Source organism: Gobius niger (genome assembly GCF_951799975.1).
Source record: "Gobius niger genome assembly, chromosome: 18".
NCBI lineage: Eukaryota > Metazoa > Chordata > Actinopteri > Gobiiformes > Gobiidae > Gobius > Gobius niger.
Window position 1 is genome coordinate 7,444,965 of NC_136869.1, and position 18,216 is coordinate 7,463,180.

The 18,216-nt window shown below is 41.3% G+C and overlaps 1 protein-coding gene across 2 annotated transcripts in view; it reads left to right on the plus strand.

Annotated features, from left to right (window-relative positions):
- The window catches only part of pld1b (phospholipase D1b), a 62,096-nt gene that overhangs the window by 22,088 nt on the left and 21,792 nt on the right, over nt 1-18,216 (plus strand). Inside the window, exons 1-3 of one of the 2 annotated variants that reach the window (XM_079576091.1) lie at nt 2,382-2,491; nt 16,973-17,136; nt 17,315-17,478. In XM_079576091.1, the coding sequence (XP_079432217.1) occupies nt 17,004-17,136; nt 17,315-17,478 (297 nt within the window). In that variant the 5' untranslated portion in view covers nt 2,382-2,491; nt 16,973-17,003. Of the gene's footprint in view, nt 1-2,381; nt 2,492-16,972; nt 17,137-17,314; nt 17,479-18,216 lie in introns of those variants that run through there. The other variant, XM_079576092.1, reaches the window with a different exon arrangement.

Genomic DNA, 18,216 nt, shown 5'->3' on the forward strand with positions numbered 1-18,216 from the left:
TTGCTAAACTTCCTCCTACAGTAACAAAGTGCTTCTACTGTCCGTTCCACTGTTGCCTAATAAGTCGCACTTAAAGTCTGTGTGTCTTAGGGGTTTGGCTGATCGATGCTGAACGCCCGAGCGGCTCCATTTTTCTAAAGGAATGTCAACAACAGCCGCTCAGAAATGTGCTGCAAAGCAAATGAGCTGCAGGTCGGGTTTGTTTCTGACTCAGCCTCAGGTGTGTCTGTGACGAGAGGCCGCTGTGAGGTCAGGCGGAGCGAGGTGACACAAAGGAAAATAAAGTTGCTTGAATAAACAGCAACCATTGGGCATTGTCTTCATAACAAATGGTATATCCGTATTTTAAATTGATTAGAAGATGCATTGGATGCGGCTGGATTGGTTCTGCTTTATACTGGAATAGATCATTTTGTCAGGAGTATCCGAAGCTTTTTGCGATGGGAAAACATAACCTACTAAATAACTATGTTCTGGTTCATATGTGGCAATCACAAGATGTAGTAGTATGTAGTAAAGCCACATTGTGCAACACTCCAGGTTTTATGTAGGTATGTCACAAGAGCAACTAAACTGTCTCACAATGTTGACACTTGAACAACACAATGTACAGCGAGAGGAGCATGTATGTGAGCGCTTTGGAACTTCTCACATTTCTGCGCAAATTGGTCATAAAATGTGGTCTGATCTTCATCAAAATCATAACAATGAATAAACAGTGTCTGCTTAAGCTAATACCACCTACATATTATCATATTTTCATTGGCCATAACATGCAAACATTCACAGGACAGGGAGGAAAGAGTAAGTGAACCCAGGAATCTCACTGAACTGCAGTAGTTTTGTAAAGAGGAAGATGGTCCGAGATTCATCCTGATCATTGTGAGCGTTTAATCTGCCTGATATTTAACACAGGGGTTCACTTACTTTTTCCACGGTGCTGTGAATGTCTCAGGTTTTTCTGCAATATATCTTAACAAACTTTTGAATTCAGTTTTTCCATTGCTGATGTGGTCCAGGCCCTGAGGCAACAAAACAGCCCCACACCATGATTCTCCTGCTCCAGACTTCACAGTGAGGAGAGGGTTTTGATGTTGATGTGCTGTTCCATTTTTCCTCCACACATGATGTTGTGTGTTCCTTAACAATAGTATTGAGATGTTACTTATTACTGCAGCTAAATGGTCTCTTTTCGCTTTCACTTCAGCTCCGTGTGGATTTTCTCGTGTGTTTACCGCAACTTAGCGAGTAGCTACAGCATTTTGATGGTTTTGCTGCAGCTCATTTTCGCTCAATATGGACATGCTGTATTTCTTTAATTTGGATTTTCTGAGGACTTTTTAGTTGCTGGGTTTGTTTTTCAGATGAATAAACCCCTGGGTTAGCGGCTAGTTTAGCAACGTTAGCAACACTAGCTTGTATCTTGTAAACACTGCAGACGCTGCAGCACTGACAACATTTAGCTCTCGTTAAATCCAGCACAGACTCTGATTTAGGGAGTGTCGTCTGTAATAAAGTCAGATCTATGTGGATTATTGTATTTCCACTAAAGAATCCTCCAGTTTGTTGCTATTTTCTCTCCTCGGCTGAGAACTGCGTCCTGTAGGAGCGCCGGCCACACTACAAGTGGTATCGGTTTCTGGTATCGGGACCTCATTAATGAGTACGAGTATGAGTAAAAGCATGTGGTATCGGCCCGATACCCGATACTGGTATCGGTTCATCCCTAGTAGAAAGTATTGCTGGGTTGCAGGTGACATCACAGCGTTCTAAAGGCCTATACTATTATATAGAGGAAAAATTATTTTGTTTTTGAGGACATTTTTGGTCTTGTACAGAGAGATCATGGACCCAGTGACTGATATGAATGATATATTTTTCAATTCATGTATTTTCTTTTTAGCTACGACTTGTGAAAGGATAAAGCTGTCAATAGGAAAAACCTGCTCCTGCCCCACACTGGGTCCGATGACTTAAGATTATATTTATCTTCCAAATGTAGTGAAGTAAAAGAAACTGGTGAAGTAAAGATCCTCAAAAATCCTCACCTCTGCTCTTATGTTAATGTTTTGTCACCGTGGTTACTTCCCTCCAGGTGATGTCAATGAAAACCTGTCTTAAATCCGCCCATGTTATGTTATGTAACCTATTTCCCCCAACAATTGTCTAATAAACTAACTAAATATAATGTAACATCTAAAAGAAGGCTACTTTACTTCCTTGAGCAAACAGGTGCCTCAGTGCTAACCCCGCCTGTCCTGCTCTGCCATTGGTCATATTTAATGTATCCACACCCCTTCCCTCCTCTGTCTCTGCTCCGTCTGCGCTCAGGCTTCACTTTCCTCTGAGCCCCTGTCCCAACAGCAGCGGGGGGAGGAGGGACGACTCAAGTGAGGGACAATTTGACGGGATTGTTTTTTTCTTGCTTCTTTTTTTGTGGACGTTTAAAGACCTGTTGGAGATGGATGTGTTCGTGCGTCTGTGGGCTCAGGTCGGTGCTTTTGTCTGGAATAGTAACTGTGTGGGAGTGTGTTTGGACAAGTGCGGGTTCTGTGGAGGAGTTGAATGCAGTGGGCACGATGCACTTCAGACTGCAGAGGGTTTTTTACAAAGTATAGGCACGATTCATAGTCCTTTACAAAACATGCACACAAAAAAAACACTTAAAATGGCAGATAAAACCAGTAAAACATGGCTGATCAAAAGCAAATCCTGCAGATAATGTATTTGTAATTGTCACATCCAAAGTTAACAGAACAGTTTTGACCCCGGAAATAAAATTTGCTTTGGTCATATATGCAAAATAAGGACACTTACCCAGTACAAGGAAATGATTTATTTTCTTTGTGCATTATAAAGAAGAACTTTGGGAATGTTTTTTTTTAGTTTAGTTTATTTCGAACAATTTAAAAACAATGATAATACAAGTAATGGATACCAACACAGCAATTGTTCAAAAAGGAGTGGGTTGAAGTGTGACCTTATTTAGTCCCGCCCCCTTTTCTACTTGATATTTTTACAGGAGCAAAAGTAGCTCATATCGTTCTTCTTTTACAACAACCTGCACAACTCAATATTTACAACAATTGTCTTACAAACTACGAATGTCTTTCCACAATATACACATCACGGCCATAGAAATCCAGCGATGTTACTGATTGTTTAAATTGTTGTTTAAATTATAATTAATATCCAGCTCTATAGTTTGTGAAGACCATGTTTTTATACGTAGATTTAAATTGGCAAAACTGTGGTACATTTCTTGAGTGACACATTCAAGCTATTCCATGGTTTTACGCCGCAAACAGCGAGGCAGAAACTCCTCCTAGTGGATCGGACAACATGGAGTTTTGAAATTCATGTGACCCCTTAATCTATCGCCTAATGTTTCATGCAACACAAGTATTATAACTTTCTATCTCAATGCTTGAAGTTGGCTGTGAGTTCCTTCTTTGTCCTCTGGAGCAACCACAGTGGGAATTGTTGGACATTTGAAACATCTCACACCCCTCCAGTCCCCGGAGGAGTTTGTCAAAATGAAAGCACACAACATAGATGATCAATATGCTCAATTTCTGTAGAATGAGGCTAAGATAAGATTGCCTTTATTGATCTCACAATGGAGAAATTTACTTGAAATGCTATGACATTACTATTTGTACAAAAAGGTGCTGGAGTTCGGGTCACGATGAGGATAATCCACCTTGCATTGTTTAACTATGAAAAACAGATGGCCCTCATCCAAGCATCCAACTCGTTCTACAGTATTTTACACGAGTTAGTGTTTAAAATGTGAAATTAACTCTCCCAATATTGCAACCGACAGGGCGCAGGGCTAAGTAACTTGTTTACCTTAAGAAATCCTTTCCGTAGTTCCTCTGGGGGGTAATACAAGTGTTTATGGGATGATTGGAGGGTCTTTCATCTCCCCCTGGTGTCTCTGGCAAGAAAACCACAATTGCAACTTCGCTGCCACCGGACCGGAGCTAATGGAATACACGCTAATGGAATCACAAAGAAGAAGCTAACAGGCTAACGTGCAAAGCTAACTGTGGGCTAGCGCCACTTAAACAGTATTTACAGTCAAGTTTGAGTGAAATACAATATCTCTATTGTGTAATTGGATGTACAATATCCCTCTCTCCCTTTGTGTTTTCTGTAGCGTAGTATTTACTCTCTCAGACAATTAATAATTAAAACGTCGAAACTTGCTCCGACACCTGCAGTGGCGCTCATGGCCTCTAGGAGCAAGAGTTACTTAGTACTGCTTTAAAGTTGCTCCGTATTCCTATCTGCTTCCAGTGTTGGGTAATGTATTATTGTTTTAGTAACTAAGAAATATAACATATTACTTACACAAAATGTGGTCATAAATTAGTCATTACGATTTAAGTAACTCAAGCTACAAGTGCATTTAAATGGTTTGTATTGATGTACGAAAAATACTAAACTCCCCCAAATAAAATGCAGCACCAAATCACAATTTTAAGTAACTTGCCCAACACTGTTTGCTACTTGAATTTGTGAAATTATTAACCTCGACTCCATGGGGTCTCATTATTGTTGTTATAAATCTGCTAACCCTGTAGTGTAAACTTCATTCATGATTCTTGTAATAGTTGTTGTGTCTTTGTTGTTGAGTCCCACCTAGACTTACAGACCTTCAAATTGTTAGGGACAGAAATGGCCTCTACCGAATAAAATATACACAGAGGACACCACCTGTTTACTGTATTACAATTATTCTGAGTGCTTTTTGAATGCACAGTCCAAGAAGCTCAGTGTGTTGAATGAAAAATAGGAGAGGCCTGGATTGTGGCTTTTGGAATAAGCTGAATATCTCTGTAATATGATTAAAAGAGGTGAGATCATCAATGTCAGTTTAAATGGATTCATGCCAAAAGAATGAGAGTTCAGTAAATGGTTTGCGCTTGTCTCACAGCGTGAAGGTGAAACGATGTGGTTCCCAGTCTTTTATCTTGAAATGTGATTCCTCTGAAAGCCCTAATTTCGCCCATCAACCTAAAGCATGTACAGGCCGGTGGTTCCCAACCTTTCTGCTTACTTTAAGATTAAACTCAACCATTTGTGGATTCTCTGTTTAGTTATTTCTTTCACAAACAGAGAATCATCGACTCACAGCGGCCCAGTGCCTTCCATCTCTCTTACAACATCAGATACTGGAACCTCATGAACACGACCTCCTGTATGTGCAGAAGATGTGCAGCAGATTGGAAGGAATATGTTGAAAGAAACCAATTATTTTTCAATCTTGTTTACCGTCTTGTGCGTAGAGCGTGTCGAGCGCTCAAGTGCCCTGCAGAGAAAGGGTTTGTTGTCATTTTCACTTATAGGAACAAAATGTTCCTGTGAAGCTGTTTTCCACAGACCATAAACGTAGTCAAGCACTGGGAAAGGTTCTGTTTCTCCTAGTGTTCACAGAGTTTAGCGCCATCATTACTGGTAATGGAGTTTGTTGTTACACTTGTGGGTTAGGACTGTGTGATTTTGGTAAAGAAGATCAAGTTGCTATTTAAAGGGATATGTCCTGATTTTTGACATAGGGCCTCATTTCCTAGTTATCCAGAGTGTTGTTGATTTCTGGAGATATTTGTTTTGTAATTCATGCAGTTCTTATGTTTGAAGAGCTACGTGGCGCTAGGCTAGTGCAAGGCTAGCGCATGTCTATGGTATCAGCTAGCCTGCATTAAAAACAGTCTGACCCGCTCCACAGTGCACCTGAGGCAAATCACTTATAACGCCAGACTAACCATATAAATGTCTGTGTTAACTGAATAATCTTTGGAATATAACTGACCTTGCATCACATGAATGATCGCATTTTGAGGGAATACTTTCTAGCAGATCACTCCGCCGCCGCGTAGCTTATACAACCATGAAGCTGCTGCTGCTCAAATATAAGAAATTATTATATAAAATATCGACACAGACATGGTTAGTCTGGTGTTATAAGTGATTTGCCTCAGGTGCACTGTGCTTGGGTCAGACTATTTTTAATGCAGGCTACAAGTTACCATAGACATGCACTAGCCTTGCACTAGCCTAGCACCACGTAACTCTTCAACTATAAGAACTGCATGAATTACAAAAAACAAATCTCCCGAAATCAGCAACACTCTGGATAACTAGGAAATGAGGCCCTATGTCAAAAATCCTGAAATATCCCTTTAAGTACTGACATTGCAATAAGATCTACAATTTTGTATGTACAGCCTTTTCATATCCACGCTAAATCACCCACAAAACCTGGCTTTATTTGCTTTGAAGAGACACTTATGGTATGGGTGGTATGTCAGTTTTATGGTTTCCTTCATGTTTGGGTTAAAGCCTAAACAGGATATTGCACTGTGAGATACATTGCACCTGGATTTAACTAAACAGAGACTCGGAGCACTGGAACTTTCATGGCTAAACAGTTACTGTTATTGAATTTGTGCAAGTAATGCTTCTAAATGATGCTTAATGCTGCGTATGTACCAAGCCCTACGAAGGCTTCTAAAGGCCCAGGGCAAGAAATGTACCCATGCGCCTCCCTTTGAATAATCACTGCCTGTCTAGCAAAGTTTTCCGCCCAAACAATAAGATCAGCTGACGACCTAGACTCCAGACAGACCAGGTTTATCTTCCAATGTTTGCTTTCCCCTGATGTCACTGACACGAGCATATTCCTCGACGATCGGTATGACAGTTAGTGTAAGTGCAACCAAAGACGCTCAACTTTCTAAGTGAAATATTATCCAGGAAGATGAGCAGCTGTCTGTCTGGTGCATAAGCCCTCCAGACCTGAACCACTCAGCTCTCCCTGGTCTTATAAGTGCACGGGCTTTGGGCAAATATGGAGCTACTTTGGAGCTACTCAACCAGCTTCATCCTTACTCAGCATCCTTCTATATATTCTACCACTATACCCCCTGTGTTTCCTAACCATATCAAACTTGATTCGTCTCCCACTGACTCTGAACTGCTGACTGCATAACCCAACCACCTGCACTGGTAATGCCACAACTGCTGCCAAAGGAAACATCTCAGGAATGAACGAAAGTGAATTCCAAAACCCAGCATCTGGTCACAGACAGTGGTTTTCTGATTCTTGGTTTGAAAACTCATCAATATGCTTTAGAAAGATGGATTATTGTGTTGCAGAATTTGCCCAGTAACTTATGAAAACATATTCCAAACCATTTGTTCTTTTTGTCCTATTGCCAAATTCTTTGACGTCCATAAGATTTCAGTAACATTTTGGCAAATGGCCGGCTTTCAGGCGTCACTCCCTGAAGGAGGCGTGGGATACATTTAGTCCAAGTACCCAGTGCTGCACCCAAGGCTTCTGGGAAAAGGTAAATGGTGAAGGAAGGAGAATGTTTTTCATTCCCTTCACATGGTTTCATGAAACAACAGAGAGCACCTTCACCACAGAGCAATTATTTAACAAAACGCCCTAGAGCTGCATTTTGTAATAACACCTCATCATTATGTAGTAAGATTTTCACTTCTTTGTGTAATTAAACTTCATTTTGATTACAATGCGTCACACTTTTGCAATGTTGAATATTTATAGCAAGTTTTGCCATTTTTTCTGTTTTAGATGCAAGCTGAACCTCCCAAAATGATATACAAATACTAGCATTGTCCATAATATAAATAGGGGGTTTCTAACTCAGGTAAAGTTTAAACCTTAAACAAAACAACAAAACAAAATCATCATCTTGGGAGTCACAGGAGTTGGCACTTTGCTCCTTATTTGCTGTAAAGTTGTTATAATTCTTTGTCAAAAAAGTGCTAACTGAGAGTGAGCCTCTGTAAGCACCAAGCAGCTTCTAGAGCAGATGTAATGATTTTGTTTTAAACTCTTTTATCTTTTTAGCTGAATGTCTAGTTTGACTTCACTTGATTTTATTATATTCATTTATTTTTTAATGTCCTATATATTGCCGATCTTATGTGCAGCACTTTGGAAACACTTGTTTATAAAATGTGCTATATAAATAAAGTGGATTGGATTGGATGTGAGACGTGACATTGGTTTTACAGACCAAAAAAATACTATTACATGAATCAGGCTTTGAAGATCCGGATTAGGGATGGGGTAACGCAGAATCCAAAAACTAAAATTCTTTTGGTGCCAACTTTTGGTTCTTTTTCTCTCCAGACGTCAATATATGACCCGCAGCGAGCCTAAAAAAAGCAACATGAACGTGTGCGCAGATAATGAGCCGCTTCAGCGCAAATGGAGCGAAGCAAAGATACTGTATAACTTACTAAGCCACGGTCTGCGTCAGGACTGAGCCAGGACTAAACTAGGACTTATACTGGTTATAAAAACCCAGAGCTAAACTAAACAAGGTATAAACCAGGACTAAACCAGGAGTCAGGACAGAATAAGAAACTAGTTTTTAGGCAAATTGAAAAGCAAATGAGCAGTGACAACAAGACAGACGTCTTTACCCGGAGGCTGAGCTTAATGCTGTTGTTTACAACTTTACAGCAGCTGCAGAGCTTGTTTGTGGAACAGTGAGCGCTCACTCTGTATCAGACAGTTTTGGCACAGTTTTGGTAAAGTATTAGTGGCAGAGTGAGCGCTCGCACTGTGTGTTTAGAAAAGTTTAGCTGAAAGAAAACGGTGCCTGATGTGGATCTGACTCTGCAGCTCAGAAGGTAATAACGTCCTTTCTCTCTTTTTATCGCTGCTTAAAGGGACTAGATGCAAGTTGGCCATTTTATACTCACTACTGCCACCTCAGGCCATATGTGTAACTGCAGCTTATATATGAAGCTCGTGCATGACGGCACTTCGGACACAAAGCAACAACTTTTTGAGTGACAGTGCAGGATTTTCGAGGCAGTTGTGGTGAACAGGTCTGAGCTCATTCCACACATTAGGACATTGTTGAAACAATACAATACTTAATTTTAACATTATTTTAACACGTGTAGTCCCTTTAAGTGCAAATTATGCTCAAAACACAAAGTTACAGGTGACGCTTCTGCAGCCTGTGTAGTTTCTGTAAACTTTCACTCTTTTTCCTGAATGATACTTTTTTATACACGTTATTTTTATTGAATTAAAATATAGGTATCTAAAAAAGTACCGTTAAGACACCGGTACAGATAAGCAGGTATCGGTTAATCTGCAACTAGTCCTTGAAACAATGCATTTATAAAGTGCCAGGTTGATGACAATACTAGACTTGAGACAGTTCTAGACAAGGGCAAAACCCGACTGACATCAATGGGGTGGCAAGACCTTTACTAGGGGTGGCAGCTTCCACCCCGTGCCACCCCTCTAGATCCGCCCCTGCATTTTGAACTGTTATTACATAATGTGGTGTTATTCCTTTGTTTTAGGATGATAGTAGAGGTTCTAAATCTACTTTGAGCAGATATAGGAGTCAAAAAACACAATTTTTCTCAGAACCATGATCACGATTTTGGTTTTATCAGGATTCATGCCATTATTTTTATGTCTTTAACAGATCAGTAAGACTATCTGCTTCTTATGAACGTTCACATTTGACTGATGGAAGAACAATTGTGCTTAAGAATGGTGTATTAAACAGAGACCCACTGTATTGACCTAAATTGGGTCCTATAGTAACTGCTAAATAAATAAATCGATGACTAATCCAAGAATAAAAACATCCTGTATTCCACGTGTGCTGAGAAGTGCGTCTGTCCCGGTTCCTTGCTGCGTGTTTGGCGCGTTCGCTCAGCGCTCATTAAGTCCAAGGCGTGCTGTGAATGTGACGTCCTCGTGTTGAAGTGTGTAAAAGTTCACGTGCCGGAGCCGCGTTTCACCGGTTCCTCCAGAGCCTGTGGTTAAACATCCACCGACACGCCTCTGTCACTCAAACTCCACACGGCCTCAGGGTCACAACCATTCCTTTTACAGTATAGTGATTTATCTGTGGACTTTATTCCTTGGTGTGTGTAAAGGAAGTCCTGTTTGCATCTGATTTGATTGAATTTGAATGTTACTGTCTCTATAGCCGTCAGGGTCATGGTTCAGCTGTTGCTGTTTTGCGGCCTGCGATTGGTCAGCTGTGGTTTTGAGGAAAGAGGAAGCGAAAGGAGACAGACCTTGAACTTTCTATTAATACTTTTGAAAGTGTTGAAGACAGTAATGAAAGTTTTAACATGACGCAAGACTAGGGGAGATGATAACTACAGGGCAAAACATGTCTCATTGCATGTTTTTCTGACAGTGCAGTGACAGATTAGCGAGTTACACACACTCTGGAGAAGAGTCTGCCCCACAGCGCAACAAGTGCTTCCACTGAGTAGACCGGTTTGTTCTAAAAATCAATGGTCTGTGTCGTCTCTGATGGCATGAGCCTGCATTTTCTCCCTATGTCTGAGCGATTTACCTGCAGGCTTTCCAACAAAGCATGCACACAGTTGGCTAAAAGCTTTCACTATAGGTAAACTAGATCAAGGTCCTCTCTGAAGATCTGGAAATGGGTCCCAGGATGTTGTACTACGTTTGCTCACAGCTCCTGATGTGTTCCCTTAAGGCTCTGGTGGAAGTGTGGGTCAAATATGGACACAATCAAGTCGACACAATGGAGCAAAAGAAGGATATATCCACATTTCAAACTTGGATAGATTCAAACAGACAAAAGCAGCAATTTGGAAGATTTATTGACATGTATTTTAGTTTTGGCGATCAGACCCCGGCAGACATCGATGTATGTATGAAAGTTGGGTATTAGGGTTAGGGATGTCTTCCCCTGGAGCCTGGACACTGGTGGTGGTATAGGAGACCCGTGAAGAAGCAGCAGGGAGCAGTGTTAATTTTGACAACATTTATTTTATTTATGGTTTATTTGGTACGGACAGTGCAAGTTAATGAACAAGCCACACCGGATTGTAGCCTTAGGTTAATTTTCATCCGTCGTCCCCCATGCGCACTCTCAAACACACTCTCATACATCCTGGCCTTTTGTACATGTTTTTAGTGGTCGGGGAAACCGGAGTACCCGGAGGAAACCTACGCAGACACGGAGAGAACATGCAAACTCCACACAGAAAGGCCCGTCCTTGGTGGGAATCGAACCCGGACCTTCTAGCTGTGAAGCACAAGCACTAACCGCTGCGCTAGTTTTAGTCTTAGTCTTTTGACTAAAATATAATGTAATTTTGGTCGAGATTTTGTCGAAAAAATCGTTTCAATTTTAGTCTAGTTTTAGTCAACTAAAATTGCAAGTCAATTTAGTCGACTAAATTTAAGACTGATAATATTCATTATAATCATATTTAATCTTGTTTCTCTGCTTCATGGAGCTGCTCCACATGAACAAAGCTCAGAGCTGATCCTTTGGCAGAGAATTTACATGATCTGAGGCTCTTTCAGACGGTCAACAGAAGTTTGGATAATTTTAGTCTCTCCCTTTCATTTCTATTTAGTCTTATTTTAGTTTAGACTAAAATATCTGGACATTTTAGTCATAGTTTTAGTCTCATGAGAAACTTTTAATTTAGTCTTAGTTCAATTTTAGTCGTCAAAAATATCACTTTGACTAAAATTAAGACTAAATATTTTAGTCGACGAAATTAACGCTGGCAGGGAGAAGCCGTGGGCAGAAGAGGCGGAGATGGGGCGGAGGCGGGTCGCAGCACAGCTGGGAAGCAAACGAACCATGATTTCTGAGGCTTAAAAGCGTGACCGAGGGCGATGATTGGCTGCTATGGAGGTGCGGCTCTTACGCTGAGGTGGAAGCATTCATTGGCTGGAGGTAGGAGATGCTGAAATTAGTCTCCCAGGTTGGATTAACGCCTCGGCTTCATTAGAGGAAGGCAATATGCAGGGGGAGGAAAATGTATGTGAACCTTTTGGAATTTCGCACATTTCTGCCTAAATTGGTCCTAAAATGTGGTCTGATCTTTATTAAAATCATAAGAATGAGTAAACAGTATCGGCTTAAACTAATACCACCCAAACATTCACATTTGATCAGGGACGGACTGGGATTGAAACATGGCCCTGGACGCTGGACCAGCCTGGCTCAAATTAGCGTAAATGCAACACTTCCACAGAGACATATTTTAACCTCTTACTCCCCGCCTGAACCATGTGCATTTTCTTCAGTACGGCTTTACTCAAATCTAAAATCTCCTCGACTGGAGAGCAACAGTAACGCCTCATTTGAAAGTTAAGACCTACAAAAGTGATTGTAACTTTTTGTCACAATGTCGCCGCATTTTTGTCAGGTTTTTGTTGTCTTTTGTTGATTACTTATTTGTGGCTTTTTGGCATATTTCCGTCACGTTTTGAAATTTTTCGTTGCATTTTTGTCGCATTTTTGACACATATTTGTGGCCTTTTTTCATTGTTTTGTTGTTTAGCTTTCATCTCTTTTTTTGTCATGTTTTGTCATTTTTGTCGTTTTCTTTTATTGCTTTTTCGTTGCTTTGTTGTTGTGTTTTTGTCATTTTTTTGTCACTATTTTATCGCATTTTTGTCGCTTTTCCAGCACATTTTTGTTCCATTTTCATCCTTGTTTTGACGCTTTTCTTCGAAGCTTTTAGATTTGGGTAAAGCTTGGTTACGGCGGGGGGGAGAATGAACATATGGCCCGTCCGCCCCTGCATTTGATCATGTGTGTATTGGCCATAACATGTTAACATTCACAAGACAGCGAGGAATACGTGAGTACAGCTTTGGTTTCAACAGCTGGTTGAACTTCACCCAGACGTTTCCTGTACAGATTGCACATGCTCATTCCTCTTTACAAAACTGTTGCAGTTCAGCAGATTTCTGGGATGTCGTTGTGAATGATATTCTTGAGGTCAGGCCACAGGATCTCAATTGGGTTTAGGTCAGGACTTTGATTGAGCCATTCCAGAATTGTATTGTTCTGAACCCATTCTGAAGTGGATTTGCTTTTGTGCTTTGGGTCATTGTCTTGTTGCAGCTCCATCCTCTGTTGAGTTTCAGCTGTTTGACTGACGGCCTCAGGTTTTTCTGCAAAATACATTGATAAACTTGTGAATTCATTTTTCCATTGATGATGCACGTTGTCCAGGCCCTGAGGCAACAAAACAGCCCCACACCATGATTCTCCTGCACCGTACTTCACAGTGGGGCTGAGGTTTTGATGTTTACTAGCACAGTTGCTTCATTGTTGTTATCGAGAAAGTCCCCAAAAAGATTGAGACGTTTATTTTTGTCATTATCAGCATTCATCTGGCTCTGATTGTGGTCTCTGTATTTGCTAATCCCCGTATTAAAGATCTCTTGCTCCCTGATTCAGTCTTTGTACATTTGAGCTGCATAAACCTGGTGCTGCGGTGCCATTTCTTTCCCTTCACATCATGTTATGCAACTCCCTGCCTCTTGCGTCTCTTTCTCCCGCGTGTCTCATCTGTGTTTTATCACTTCTGCGTTTGTGGGTCAAAATGATTATGTAAAAGTCAATCCCCGCCGTCGTACGAACACATGTGACCCGCTTCTGTTTTGGCGAAAACCTCTGCTCGCCGGTTCACTTAATCCCACGCCGACGGAGAGCGGTGATTTGAGATGTGTTTTTATAAAAGGGGCAGGTGCAATGATGGGCCTTAATCTGCCCATGGATTTAAATGGTTAGTCGATCACAGTAAGGTTTGGAAGTTCTCTTTTGATTTTTAATTTATTTACAATACATAGTACCCCACACTTATAGTTTTACAATACTTACAGGCATTTAAAAAACAATTGAAGACATTAAAGGCATTGCTAAACTGATGTAGATCTCCTAGAATACAGGTTTATGGCGTTATTGAGATATCAGTGTTTATAGCTAAGAAAGACTCCGCACACACAGGAGGCGACAGGTGCGTAGAAGGCAGAGGAACTTATGCAAAAAATAAACATTAGGGGAAGATTACAAAACAACATGACATTAAATAAAAGTTCATTGTTAAGGCCTATTGGGCTAAGAGTTTGTCTTGTGCTGCAATTAGGACAAGATGTCTCATCCCTGTGTTTCTGCAGGATCAAACAGGTGCTGCTCCCAACCCCGAGGAGGAGACCTCGACTGTGTGTTAAAACAATTAGAAGCATTTTGGATTTTTAGCTTACAATCCCTTAGTTTGTTGGGGACAGTAAGGTTATACCTGTCAGAAGAGGCTGTCCTCAAGCCTGACCAAGGTCAGTAAAAGTTGCAGCTATAAATGTCTTAAAGAAGTACTAAGTAACTTGTTTACCTTAATAAATCCTTTCCGTAGTCCCTCTGGGGGTTATACAAGTGTTAATGGGATGATTGGAGGGTCTTTCATCTCCCCCTGGTGTCTCTGGCCATAAAACCACCCTTGCAACTTTCCCTGCACTGGGACGGAGGCGCAATACACACTAATGGAATCACAGAGAAGAAGCTAACAGGCTAACGGGCAAAGCTAACTGCGAGCTAGCCCTACTTTAGCATTGTTTACAGCCAAGTTTGTGTGAAAAATAATATCTCCATGTAATTGTATGTACAATATCCCTCTCTCCCTTTGTCTTTTTGTCAGCGTAGTATTTAATCTTGCGGACAATTACTGAGTAAAAACAACACAACATGCTACGACACCTGCAGTGCCGCTTATGGCCTCTAGGGGCAAGAGTTACTTAGTTCTGCTTTAAAGAGTGAGACATTTTGCATATCAATATTTAGAAATGAGATGTCTTTTATTGATTTTGTAACTCTTTATTCTTTGACATTAACACATAGATGAACATTGTTCCCTCAGCTGCCGGGCATTTTATTGGTATCTACTGTCAGATATTTTAAACAGTTGATAAGATTTATGACAACAATGATCTGTAATTTATGAGACTCCTGGCCCTGGACGTATCCTAATGTTTTTAGTTGTAGTAGAAACCAGATGCACCTGGAGGAAACACAGGGAGAATATGGAAATACAAAGGCCCAAACCGGCCCAAGATGGAACACCAGATTGCCTTGTTGTCAAATATGTGAAGCTTATTTGACTACATTTGACTGATGATAGAACATTTGGAAGCTAAATATCGTGAATGAGTGTGAGAAAGTACTGTCTGTCTGCTTTTGCCTCAGGCCCGTAACTTCTGGGACTTTAATCCAATCTGAGCATTGGCTGAGTTTGCCTGTTGACTGTGAATAATGCTGTGGGAACTCGGTTACCGACTTTGGGGAAGTGACTGGGTTAATCACGACACATCGGCCGTCTGTAACAAGAAATATCCATCTGTCTTGGTTTATCGGGCTTTGCTTATTTATCTTCTTGGATGTCTGAGAGTTCCTGTTTAATCAATCAGACGACTAAGTGATCAAGCTAAAATCTACCAAAAAAAGTTTGAAATGGAAAAAACAACTTGCTGTCCACTTTTTCCACAAGTGGATCCCTATAGCTTTGCAATCTACGATAACAAGGTACATGGCTTGTCTTACAAACCGTCCCAGACCACAGGTTAAACTACAGTGGACCTGACTCTGTCTATTAGCCTAATTAACCCACACTGTACAGGGATGGAGTGTCTTTTAACCCACATTCACACTCAGTGCGACACACTAACCTGATTACAGAACGCATCCGACTGACCGACTTTTATCTTGTTTATTCTACTAAATATTCATATATCAAAGAATTCTGTATTCCCAAGTCACATTCATGAGTAGACATTTTTCCATTAATCGTCATCTTTGGCTTGATTTATTAAAAGGTCGGTTCACAATTAATCGTTTTGCTGTATGTGAGGGGAAGTTTACAAACCTAGTTTTGTATTTTGGTTAAAGTTGGTAATTTTATACTCACTACTGCCACCTCAGATCTTAAGCGTAACTGCAGGTTCTATATTAAGCTTGTGCATGACGGCAATTCGGACCCGAATTCACTTTTTGAGTGACAGTGCAGGATTTCAGAGGCAGTTGTGGTGAACAGGTCTGAGCTCATTCTACACATTAGAACATTGCTGGAACATTTTTAAACTCTGTATAGTCCCTTTTAAGAATTCTACTTTTTAAAGATGTTTAATGATCATTAATGGAGGTAAATCATGTTTACAATATTGTTGATATAAATATATTATATTTACTATGGGCCATATCGTATCGCATACCGTTACACCGATATAATGTTTTAGATCGTTGGGGGCACGATATAACTTATGTTATGCTCCATCAGAGCAGCATGAACACTGTGTAGAACACGGGGACAGGTGCTTATAAAGTCAATTGAAGGATGTAAACTGCTTGATTTCTATTTGGGAAATAGTATGGCACTAAAAAAAATAAATTAAAAAAAATCCTTGAATTAATCTTCCCAATAGGCGTAAGGCTGGAATTTTTTATATCGTCAAATATATCGTTATCGGGACATTTCTTTTTTATATCGTGATATAGATTTTAGGCCATATCGCCCTGCCCTAGTTGACACTAAGCCGGTGGTTAACACTTAGCAAACGTTACTAAATAATTTATCAATTAGCCTGTTACTTACGTCCCACTGATCAGGGGGTTAGGGTTACACTTAGCGTTAGGAACGACAAATGTGATGTAAGTTGTGTTTTGTTTTTAAAAACTAGAAGGCCTTGGCTTTCAAATGAGGCATCACACTGCCATATCAGCTGTAAACTCTCCAGTCAATGACCCTAAACGTAACCTTAATACGGCACGAGTTAAATTGAGCAGAATGTGGATCTGATTCTCAGCTGTTTTGTAGGTGTAAGTTACTTTTAAACAAGGCTTGCAGAAATATACATCAGCTACAGTATTTTGCAAAGACGTTATTGTCCGGCTTGTGAAACCTGGTGCAGCTTCCCCTCTCCTTGATCTTGAGCCCGGATGATGAGCCTATTGTGCATGTTATGTGTTTATAGGGGAAAGTGGAGCAGCTGGAGGATGCTTCACATGTTTCAGAATCTTCTTTCTATGAGCCGAAAATGCAAGACACTCGACCTCTTCACCATGTTCCCACCACGTTGCGTTATTACTCACTCCCTGCTCTTCTGTTGTTTCAGGTGAGCCCAGTGGGGGGCGTGAGCTGCAGCCATGTTGCGTCCGAGTGAGCCCGGGACGTCCAGCACTCTGGAGCTGGTGGCCAGTGACATGACGGACATCATGGAGCGGCTGGACACTCGCGATCTGGACATGGGGGATGGAGACTTCGACGCCATGGACTCAAGTGGGTCAAATAAAGGAAGAGATGTTGCGAAGTTTACTCTCAGGCCAAAACACGGGTCTGTCACAAATGACTGGATTGGATTGGCTTGTCCTCCATCCAAGATCAGATTAGTTCACAACAATGGCGTGAACTAATCTAAGAAGTACTGATTTAAAAGCGTGTTGTTATGTGTTTGCAGCTGAGCAGATGCCGTTCAGCGCGGTTTACCGCACCGTGGGGTTCAAGGAGCCCGAGGCCAAAGTGTTCCTGACTCCTCCCATCACGGCCAAGATCCTGGACGTGGAGCGCTTCACCTCCAACCAGGACCGCTTCCACGCGACCACACAGAGGAGCGTCAGCAAGGTGCGGCCCCAAGCTCCCCCCACCAACGGCTTATAAGCAGTGTGCGAAATACCCGTCTGTATTCGGTCCCCATCTCCGGCCACCACAACTTGATAAGCCGATCAGTTGCGGTAATAAGCGGGGGGAAAACTTGCCCTCACCCGTCAGAACTTTGCGTGGCTTCTGCTCATCAAACTTGTTCACTATTGTTGTGTCCAGTTTCCGCTCTGTTATTTTCACTGTAGAGTTGGTCCAATCCACTTCTTTCCTGACCCAGGGCACTCCTAGGTCTTTATCAATTTTGGTTCTGAAATGACCGCTCTGCCGTGGCTACAGTGACTGATAAGAGGGGCAAAATTCGGCCAAAATGGGACACTGGACAGCTATGACAGGGCATCATCAGTTGTTCAGAATTCATGGATAGCCTGGAAAAGTTCACTGGTTTCACGCAGAAAAACAAACCTCTGCAGTAGCTGATTGATGATCATGTCCGGTCCGGCACCACGATGAAGTTAGTTGGTATTCGGCAGATATTCAGAGCGGGAGCTGCAGCTGTGAAGCCGACAGACTACGGCTAACGCTTGTAAGGTTAAGGTTAAGGTTAAGGTTAAGGTTAAGGTTAAGGTTAAGGTTAAGGTTAAGGTTAAGGTTAAGGTTAAGGTTAAGGTATACTTTATTAATCCCCCCGTAGGGAAATTCATTCTCTGCATTTGACCCATTCTCAATGCCGCTGGGGCGACCTGTAGGAGCAGTGAGCTG